We start from the raw sequence: 10,522 nt of genomic DNA, 5'->3' as shown, positions 1-10,522 counted from the left end.
ATGACATGTGTGTTAGAAGTATTAATGCACTTTGTAGACTTTGAATCTCAATTTTGTTTTCTATTTATGTTGTTCTTTTTTTAGGAATCTCAAATAAGCTAATGTCTACCCTATCTACAGTTTCCTTGTCTCCTCCCTTTTAGTATTTTTTCTATTTTTATGCCCTTTGTACTTTGTAATGAAAAGTATACAAAAATCCACAAACACCCCACAATATGAAGGAGTTTTCCCTCTCAAACATAAATAAAAACCATTCTCAATGGTAATCTATCTAATGTTGCAAGATTTGTCATTTCCCATCATGTAAATTGCCAAATAAATTGTAGCGATAAAAATTCCTATAAACAATAGGTAGTTTTTAAATTATATTATATCAAGGATTTTTCACCTCTTTAGAGGATTCAATCATTGGCTATGATGTGATGCACTCCTTCACCTTTTTATTGGTTCTAAGTCCCACTAGAAAGTAGACCTTTCACTCCATTATTGCAATCATTCTATTTGCTACCTATTGTGGTCCATTTATCCTCATTTTTTCAGGGTGAACATCACTAGTGGACCTGGGAGTTGGCTGGATCATTGGGCGAGAAGAGGATAATCCTTGATTTTATGCTCAAAAGTTTGGCACTTGCAGCAAGTTTTGAGGAGATTGAGGTACATAAGCATTGCTTGTCAATCTATATTTCATTAAAGTCTTTGATGTCCTTAAACAGGTTGACCTCAATGCAAAACCTATTCTAGGGACGAGTCATATAACATAAAGAGGTCATAATATCATAAGGAAAGGTCATAAAGATAGAGGAGACTTCCTAACTCTATGGGTGGAATGAAACTAAGATGGCACACTCCTTAGAGACAACAATATTGCAAGGTCAACAAAACAAAAAGATGTTACCACTTTTTTAACTATATTTAAAAAAAACAAAAAAATTATAACAAATTACTCTCTTTAAAACATATTTTGCTGGTACAAGTGCTATTCAAGGTTAAATTCTACTTGGAAAGGCGTTACCATGATGATTATTTTTGAGTGGCCTACCAGCTATTTCTTGATTATTATAAAAAAAACATTTTTCTTTTCTTGGCATTGACAGATTTAAGAAAAAAAAATGAAGTCGACAGGTTAATATGAGGAGCCTGTTTTAGAGTGCCTTTTCATTTTTTAAGACGCTCGGCTTGCCTCTCAAGCATTGTCACCATTTCTAACAGAAATTTTAATACCTATATCTTCCTCCCTCTGCCCTCATTCAACAATTCAATCTTTAGCAGCTTTTTAAAGAAGGTACTGTTGGTCTTGCTATCTTCAATTTAGTCATGGTATGTTGTTTTTGATAGAGTTCATTTGCTCATGCAGGTTCAATTTAGTCATGGTATGTTGTTTTTGATAGAGTTGATTTGCTCATGCAGGTTCTCATGGAAGGGGCAGGAAGAAGTAAGGGGAAGCCCAAAGGAGGACTGCCCAAGCACTCCAAAACAAGATCTGTGAAGGCGGGGCTTCAATTTCCAGTTGGTAGAATAGCAAGATTCCTCAAGAGGGGGCGTTATGCAAAACGAATTGGAGCTGGGGCTCCTGTTTACCTGGCTGCTGTTATGGAGTACCTTGCTGCAGAGGTAAATCCCTTTATTTTTCAACTAATCTTCTAAAGCTTGTTTTTCAGAAAATTCGGGGGGAGTTAGGTGAGGTCATATATGGGAGAGCTCATTTTCAACATGAATATTTGGCAAATATATTTTACTAGGAATTTGAGTTTTGGTGACAAGAATCGTAATATTATAATTTAGCCATCACATTATATCATTATAAATAATTTTTTTTTAAATTTAGATAAAATACTCTGTAACAATATTTTCTTCTGATATTTCTGATCACACTCAACAAACCATAATCTGAATAGATAACACCACCATGTGAACCATTATTTAGTTTGTTCTATCATGGTTATTTGATGTGGGCCATGTGAACATATAATTGTTTACCCAAAGAATGAATACCCACCATGAAAAACTCCCCCTGCTTACACACTAGCGTGTCCAGTACAAGAACCAATTGATTAAGCCTCAAACCCAAAATATTATTGTACAGTATTATCATTCTTTATACAGTATTTATTCAAATGAAATGTAAAGTCAATGGTCTTTTGATCTGTTTGTGAAATTGAACAGTTATGAATGAACCCACCAACAGTCAAGTCTTGCTGAGTGCAAGCCTTAAAATCACAATACCACGATTTAACCATTGCACTATAGCATTACACACATTTTTTTATAAATTTTAAATAAACACTCTGTAACAATATTTTCTTCTGTTATATCTGATCACACAATGAACCATGATTTGAATAGATCGCACCACCATGTGAACCATGACTTAAGTTTGTTTTATTATGATTCATTGATGTGGGTCATGTGAACATATAATTGTTTACCTAAAGAATCAATACCCCACCATCGAAAACTCTCCCTGCTTCCACACCAGATTGTCCAATACAAGAGCTGACTAGTTAAGCCTCAACCTAAAATATTATTGCACAATATTATCATTCTTTTATGCAGTATTTATTCAAATGAAATGTAAAGTCAATGGTTCTTTTGGTTTGTCAGTGAAGTTGAATAGTTGGGAATGTCAATGAACCTTACCAGTTATCAAGTCTGGTTGAGTGCAAAGTCCTTGAAATCAATGCAATCAAAGTCATGCTCCAAACGATTTTGACAGAATAGATACTCTTCGATTCTTGACTCTCCTAAAAAGAAATTTCATCCTGTCTAAATTGATATAAAAACCCTAAAAAAAAATGGGGTAAAAACCCTGAACAATAGACTAAGTGGTGTAAAAACCCAATGTTTTTAATTAAATGAAGTCTTGAACAGCCATGAATTAGTGAATGGTGATGCATAATGCAGGTGTTGGAGCTGGCAGGAAATGCAGCGAGAGATAACAGGAAGAGCAGGATAATACCTCGACATATACAACTGGCAGTGAGGAATGATGAGGAGCTGAGCAAACTTCTTGGGGGCGTTACAATCTCTGGAGGTGGCGTCCTCCCCAACATCCACCAAGTTTTGCTTCCTAAGAAGTCTAACAAGTCTAAAGGAAGCGACCCACAGTCTCAGGAGTTTTAATTCTTCTCTTACTTTTGCTCACCATTCATCCAGAGGTTACTATGGTGTACAAAGCTGTAACTTGGCTGATGTAGTTTTTCCAAATGGAATTTGGAGTTCCGTTTGCTTCAAGGTTTTACTCTTATATTCCACAGACATGTCTGCTATAATCAAAGAGCTGGTTTGGTCAAGAAGTTTGAAAGTTTCAGTTTTGTTCAACTATCTATCATCTTCCATTAAACTCTTCAAAATTTTCCCATTCATTCAGCCATCTGGGTTATTGAAGCTATGTAATAACTTTGAGAAAACTTGTTATTAGGCACCTGATTTTAATTGATTGGTCACACAATTCCTAAATGCTTGCAAAAGGAAAGGAAATGATTTTTTATGGGTATATTTTTTTTATTGATTAAATTTGGGAACTTATATTAGGGGATCTAGTTGAGGAGGTCTTCAAAGGATTCAAACACAATATTTTAGTTATTTAAATTATTATAATTTTTTTTAGCATTTGTATCTGTAATTTTTAATAATTAGCATATTTATTTATTTTTAAATCTACATAAAATATGTCTATAGATATTAAATTTTAAAAATAAAAAATTAAAGCAAAGAAAGTAATCTTTATCTAATGCAATCACTTGTTCTTTTCCTTAAAAAATCAAGATAAAGATTACGTGCATGCAAATCTCACAAAAAATAAAATAAAAAATCTGCCTTCCAAACAATTTGTTAAATAATAAATAAGAAAAAAAAAAAATCATTTTTAAAAACAATGCTTTTGCACTGCACTACTTTCAAATCTTCGAAATAGAAGAACACATTTGCATCAGATTTGTTGTTTGTTTTTCTTACATAATAAGAAAGCTTGTTGTCATTGTAGAGTTGCGCCTATACGATCAATAATAGTTTTTCAATTTATTTAATGGTGATAATGGTATTGAATTAAGTTTCTTTAAAAGTATATGCTAACATGTGGCATTCAATTTATTTTAATTTTTCTTTTCCATTATATTTGTAGAAGAAATAAAATATGTCTTTTTATTAAATTACAAGCTTAATTTGAATGATAAACAAGCAATATAATCAAATCCATAAAAAAAAAATGGAATAATATATGCGTAGTTATATTTCAACGCAATTTGTCAACTTTAATTGCCTAATAGGTTGTGACTAGTGTGATAGTTGAGATATATATTGAAATGACATATAGATGACACAACGAAATTGGTACTGAATTTTCCAATGTTGTAGACTAGTTTGTGCCTGTAGTCTAGTCCTATTGGTATGGTTATGACCTTTTAGCATGACTTGGTCTTCTATTAGTATGGACCTATGGGATATGTTTACATGTGTGACCTATGTCTTAGAAAAACTTGTTGCTAAGAAACACCATAATGATTGGTTGTGTGTAGATAGGAGTATGAAACTTTCTTAATACTAAACTTGAAAACCATTTATTGATTAACAATGGTCGAAGACACGTGTATGACAAATGTGTAAAATGCATAGGATGATGTAGTGTATGATGATATTAATATGATTACACGATGCATCTACTTGGTAATGCACTTGATTATCATTTTGATGATATCAAATTCATGATCACTAATTTATTAGGTCTTTTCCCTAAAACAAGGTTTTAGGTATTCAATGTGAATCATTTTGGTGCACAAGATAAAAAGTAGTAGTCAATTTCTAGAGTTGTTGGCCTTGAAAATGGTAAAATTAGAATTTGAAAAGGTTCAATGAGACCACACATGCTAATTTGAATAGGATACATAATCACACCAACATTTAATCCAAGAGAAGAAAATTCCTAAGGATTCAAACTAATCCAAATTTACAATTGAGATTTAGAGTGATAATTCTAGAGCTTTGATCAACTTAAACACAAAATTTAACAAGTTAACAACCATAGGATATAATGTATTTATAACAAGGCCTAACGTGAGTGCAAAATATTAGCATAAAAGGGTGAATTAAGCACATATCTACATTAAATTATGTTCTCACTTCGTTGTGCATATGAGCTACATGAATTACACATGTTAAAGTAATGAAATTGGTAGTTGAAGTAAGCAAACATACATGTTGACCTATTTTTCCTCCATGCATCCAATGTGACCAACTAATCAAACACTAAAACCAAATACATCAACTTAACACTCTATCAAGAATGGCAATCCTCGAAATGGCAATCTCACTTAAATTTCCCAATGGGTCTATAGACCTAATAGTGAAATTTCTATAGAGACTTAAGATATAATCTATCGATTAAAGTGTATGTGCAACAACAAAAATGAAACTTATAAATACGTAAACTTTGTAATTACAAAATAAATGAAGGAATGCTTATTACTCTCCCTATACACCTTATATCATATTAATTCTTAAAAATATTACAAGCACCTTGTATTGATTAACCACCATCATATAATACATTTGACTAACCATATCTTTTGCAATTATCATTATATCTTATAGATGGTATTTTAAATGATAATTATAAGCCATAAAAATCCTTCCATTATAAATTCATGGGGTCATTCTACTATTATGAGAAGGAATTTTGACTTGCATGCTAATTGTCTATATAATCACTCACTCTATTGTGTTCCCTATATTAGTGGGTCGCCATAAATAATTTAAATTATTCTTTCATGTATTCAACTCTTTTAATATTGTTGTAACTTTTCAATTAGGAAAATAGCTTTTTTAATTTATTTATATTTATCACTATTTAAGAATCTCCTTCAATTTCCACTCATCGATATCTTTAAATATGTCATATTAATACCTTCGAAGAATGGTTCCCATTCTACTACATGTTTGTTTTATGACCTATGAATTTTGAGCCTTGTAGCACAAAAATCTCCTATAGAATATTTTAAAATACCCACTCTTACTAACCCCACTTTCCTTGTGATGCTCCATCAAAGTTGAATTTGACTTCATTCCTCAAAACCTAGCATTTTACTCACCTTATCTTATTAGTTACTCCTATTAACTTTTTAATGGATGGACTACATTGTAGCATTATTAAACAATACTCTTCTCGAATAGAGGCCCAATTGTCCCTTCATTAATTTGGATTTATACTTTCACAAGTTCTTTAATAACTAACTCTATTAAGTTTCAACATCTTTCAATTGTGAGAACAATTTCCTTAAATATACTTTTATATATTTCAAACCATATACCCCAAAGCACACATACTGCACAAGTTTGTAATAGACATTGAAGATGAGGCATTCGTTTCGACCAATAATAGAGAACTCATCTAATAATGTCAATGATAGATTATTGAACAAATTAAAGTTTGGATAATCAATCAAATACTAAATTTATAGTTAAAACAAAGTGATATATGATCAACCAACTATAAATCCTTTAGACATAGGTGGAATCTAAGAGGGCCAAAATCCATCTCTTTGTTGAATTGACAAAAATGAGATTTTTTTCTCAAATCAAACCTTTCTTCAAAAACTCCTACACTTGTTTGTTTAGTTGTACATATTTTATACTAGGTTCATCCTATGCACCACTTTATTTGGTAATTTAGCTCCTAGTATCAGATCCATCTAATGACTAATGTTCTAGACCGGTGACAATTCTTTAACACAATATCTTGGTACTCCATAAACAATTCAAGGAATTCCTTTTGCAATGGTTCTTCTTCATTTATGGTGGGATTTTGATTGTTGCATTTTTTTGGAATCAATTAAAAACCTATTTTCTTGTGTCTTATTTCATCCCAAAAATTCCTTCCAACCACCAAACAGGTTTACCATTCTAAATTGTACTCCATTACAATTTCTTCCTCATTTGGGCCCTCACCTTGGCGTTCTTGTCCCGAGGCCTGATTGGAACCCTAATTATGCTGACATTATGCAAACTTATCATTATTTTCACCTTGCACTTCATTTCCCCTCACTTTCTGGTGCCCGATTGGTTAAGACCACGGCTCTAGCGTCATGGTCCTCCCAATTAGAACCTATTTTGAGACCCCTTAATGGTCATAACATTTTGGCGGGGACCAGAGATTACTTTAGTGGCGAATATTTGCCAATGGCGAATATTTCACGTTGGCAACCTAGGAAATGGCGAATATTTTTACCGACTGGGGGTGGCCATGTCGCCAGAACATTATCAATTTCCATCAAACTCATGGCCCGATCGGCATATGTTTTATGTAATTAAATGTTTCTATGTGAGGATTTCGCCAATACAATATACGGTGGACACATGGTAAATTTAATTTTTTCGCCTACACTCTCTGAGGTTGCCTTAATAGACGACAATAATTCACCTATAGGCATGTGAAGAGTTGTTAGCCAAGGGGACCCAATTCGCCCAGCATTTTTCTAATACATGTCTCCATTCACCCCAACTTTCGCCAACTATATTGCATTTTCCAATTATTTGGACAACACATAATCGCCTCGAAAATTACATGTCATGTTATAGTTATGCGGGATTCGCCAAATATTTGTATACCATATAAAATTCCTGCGGAATTCACCATATAAGGATTGGTATAAATACATGCAAATATCATATCTATCTCTACACAATCTGGTGGGTTCTAGGCTCTGAATTCTAATTAATAGCGAAGTTTCAGACCAAGGAAAATCATTGTTGTTGACTGCATTGGCGACTGCTAGTGACCTAAAGGTGAGCGATCATATTTTTGAAGTGTTATAATATTATTCTGAATTTATCTATATTTGTTTGCACTGTTGAGTTTATTTTTATTTAGTGGCGACCCGTCAGTGCCAAGTGGTCAACCGGGACATTCAAACCTCAGACATCTAGATTGTAGGTGGTAGGGCCAATGAAACATATATTATACTTTACAGTCTATTATTGCTTCTTCAACAAATTGACATTTTTTTGGCAGTCTTTATTTCATTGGAGATGTTGAATAGGAAGAAGGGTAGGAAACCTGAATGTGGGGAAGGCCATGAGAGGCCAACAAAAAGCAGAACGTTGTCTTCGTACTTTGGCTTTGGAAAAGATTGTGGTGAAAATCAAGAAGGTACATCATCACAAGTACAAGTACAAAATTCGCAACCTACACCACATGTTGAAGACGGTGGCGAACCTAATATCTCAGATCGAGATGATCTTGAAGAAGATTATCTAGTAGATGCCCAAGTTAGTCAGAATGATATAATCAACTTGGGTGATAATGCCAATGATGATAATGCACGAAAGGGGAAAAGAAAATCCAGATCAAAAAAGGATCAGGAGTGGGATATGTCAATGAAGAATTTTCAAATTAATTGGGCATGAAAGTATCCATTCATTGAACCAGTGGAGAATCCAATTGAAAGCGAGCCTCCAATAGAATGCAGGTGTAAGATTTGCACTTGGAAACATAACAAGGAAATTAGTTGCAGCTAAAATTTGACACCATAGAAAATCATATCGGTAAAGTTTATGAAAAATAAATGATAGACGGAGTTGAAAAAACAGTGATAAGATGGAAAACAAAGGAGGAATGTAAGCATGTGAGGAATGTCGAAGAGTATTATTGTCATGAGAAAATAAAGACGAAGCCTGTTGAAGTTAAAGGCTCTATTGAAGCTAGTTTTGGAAAAGCAATGCAAATAGAACAACTGGGAAAAGTTGTTCAGTTAAGCATTGTTTTTTATATTTTGAGCAAAGGGCGTGCTATGACAGATTTCCCATCAATTAGTGGTTTATTACACTTTTTGAAAGTTCCTAACTATCCTAATAGACACTGGTCAGTAAACAGTGGATGAGAATGGGCAAGTTGTCTTGCTGAGGTTGAAAAAGAAGATGTAAAGGAAAAAATAAGAGAGTCAAACTTTATTGCATTTTCTTTAGACAAAGTTACGGTAGTAGAAAATACTTCATGGGTATGCATGCATGTTTATATTGTACAAAATCATGCCCGCCAAACTCATCTACTATCTATTGCTAAAATGAAAGAGAGTGCGACAGCAGAAAATTTATTTCAACTAGTAAAGAGAAGTTTAATTGAATATGGAGGTATGGATAACATGACGATTGCCAAAAAGTTGGCATGTGTTGGAGCAGATGGAGCTTCAGTAATGCAAGGTCACAGGAACGATCTTTGTACAAAGATTGAAACTTCATTTGCATCGTACATTACTGCAATTCACTGCATGGCTCACAGAATGAATATAGTTTTTGGAATTGTGAGCAAGTATGCTTCGGTAAAAAAAAAATTGAAATTTTAATCAGAGAGCTCTACTCACACTTTTGTCGAAGTCCCAAGCGATTTATGGAATTTCAACACTTTGTTGATGGAATAACTAATGGGAACAAGCTTCTCAAGGATAATGATACCAAATGGATCTCTTTGGATGGTCCAGCGTATCGAGTTTTTTCAGAATATCCATCCTTGATTGGACTATTTCACACAACTTGTGACGAATCAGAGCAACCGAAATTTCCTAACCTTCTTCAGAGGTTAAGTAATCTAGAGACACTCTTGACTTTAGTAGCTCTTTTGCCCATGCTAGAGGAAATGAGGACTATTATGAAGGTTTCCCAAAAAAGAGCTCTGTATATTGCAGAATATGCTACGTTGTGTAAGATGATATGCATGACCCTCGACAATCTCTATCGAAATCAACCAACACTATCCAATGAAATATTTGTTAAGTGGCAGACACTCACAGATTTTAACAATCCTAATAAATTTTTACAAATTGGTACAAACAGGGAGGTATGTGCCAATGTACGGGGAGTTGAGATACCAATGCACTTCTATGCCACGGTCGACCCCGAGGAACCAGGAAAGCACCCCAGGAAGCAACTAGCAAGAGTTACAAGGGAAGATTTTGACAAGATTGTTGAGACTGTAACTACTTATGTGAAGAAAATTTCCTATGATCTTTCCTCACAAATTAGAAGCAGATTCCCTCCTGACAACCTACTTGAAGCCATGTCTATTGTGTTTCCTCAATATTGGAGCCTCAACAGTGCAGCTAATGTTTGAAGTAAGCTACTGACTTTGATAAAACAATTTTGCATATCTAGAGAATTGAATGGAGTAACTATAAATGGAATATTATATGAAACTCGTCTTCGAGAGCAATCATCTCATTTTGCATACACTATGAGAGAATAATATGACACAATGGAGAACCCCTGGGAAGAGGGATCAGTAACAAGGCTTTGGAAATATATAGCTAAGAACGCAACATTGCATGATTCAATGCCAAAATATTTGAAGCTTATTGATTTAAGGCTTACCATGATATTGGATTCGGTGGAAGATGAGAGAGTTTTTAGCCCTTTGGGGTTCCTAAAATCAAAGCTAAGAAACAAACTAGATAAAAATTTGGAAAATTGCTTGAGGCTCTATACATCTAGGTATGATGTCCACACTTTTCCTTATGATAGGGCACTACAAATCTGGAGG

The 10,522-nt window shown here is 33.8% G+C and overlaps 1 protein-coding gene across 1 annotated transcript; it reads left to right on the top strand.

Moving 5' to 3' along the window:
* The first annotated feature begins 1,201 nt into the window (after positions 1-1,201).
* LOC131079477 (uncharacterized) lies at positions 1,202-3,427 on the top strand. The gene is made up of 3 exons (XM_058017440.2): positions 1,202-1,282; positions 1,408-1,611; positions 2,902-3,427. The coding sequence occupies exons 2-3, from the start codon at positions 1,414-1,416 to the stop codon at positions 3,118-3,120; spliced, it is 417 nt and encodes a 138-aa protein (XP_057873423.2). The 5' UTR covers positions 1,202-1,282; positions 1,408-1,413; the 3' UTR covers positions 3,121-3,427.
* Positions 3,428-10,522: the final 7,095 nt, after the last annotated feature.

This window comes from Cryptomeria japonica, chromosome 8 (assembly GCF_030272615.1).
Source record: "Cryptomeria japonica chromosome 8, Sugi_1.0, whole genome shotgun sequence".
NCBI lineage: Eukaryota > Viridiplantae > Streptophyta > Pinopsida > Cupressales > Cupressaceae > Cryptomeria > Cryptomeria japonica.
This window is presented reverse-complemented; position numbering and strand designations above follow the sequence as displayed.

Excerpts from the sequence above, each read along its gene's own strand:
- LOC131079477 (XM_058017440.2), top strand. The coding sequence starts at position 1,414 with ATGGAAGGGGCAGGAAGAAGTAAGGGGAAGCCCAAAGGAGGACTGCCC. Across the intron at positions 1,612-2,901 it reads TGGAGTACCTTGCTGCAGAG|GTGTTGGAGCTGGCAGGAAA; the intron begins GTAAATCCCTTT and ends TGCATAATGCAG.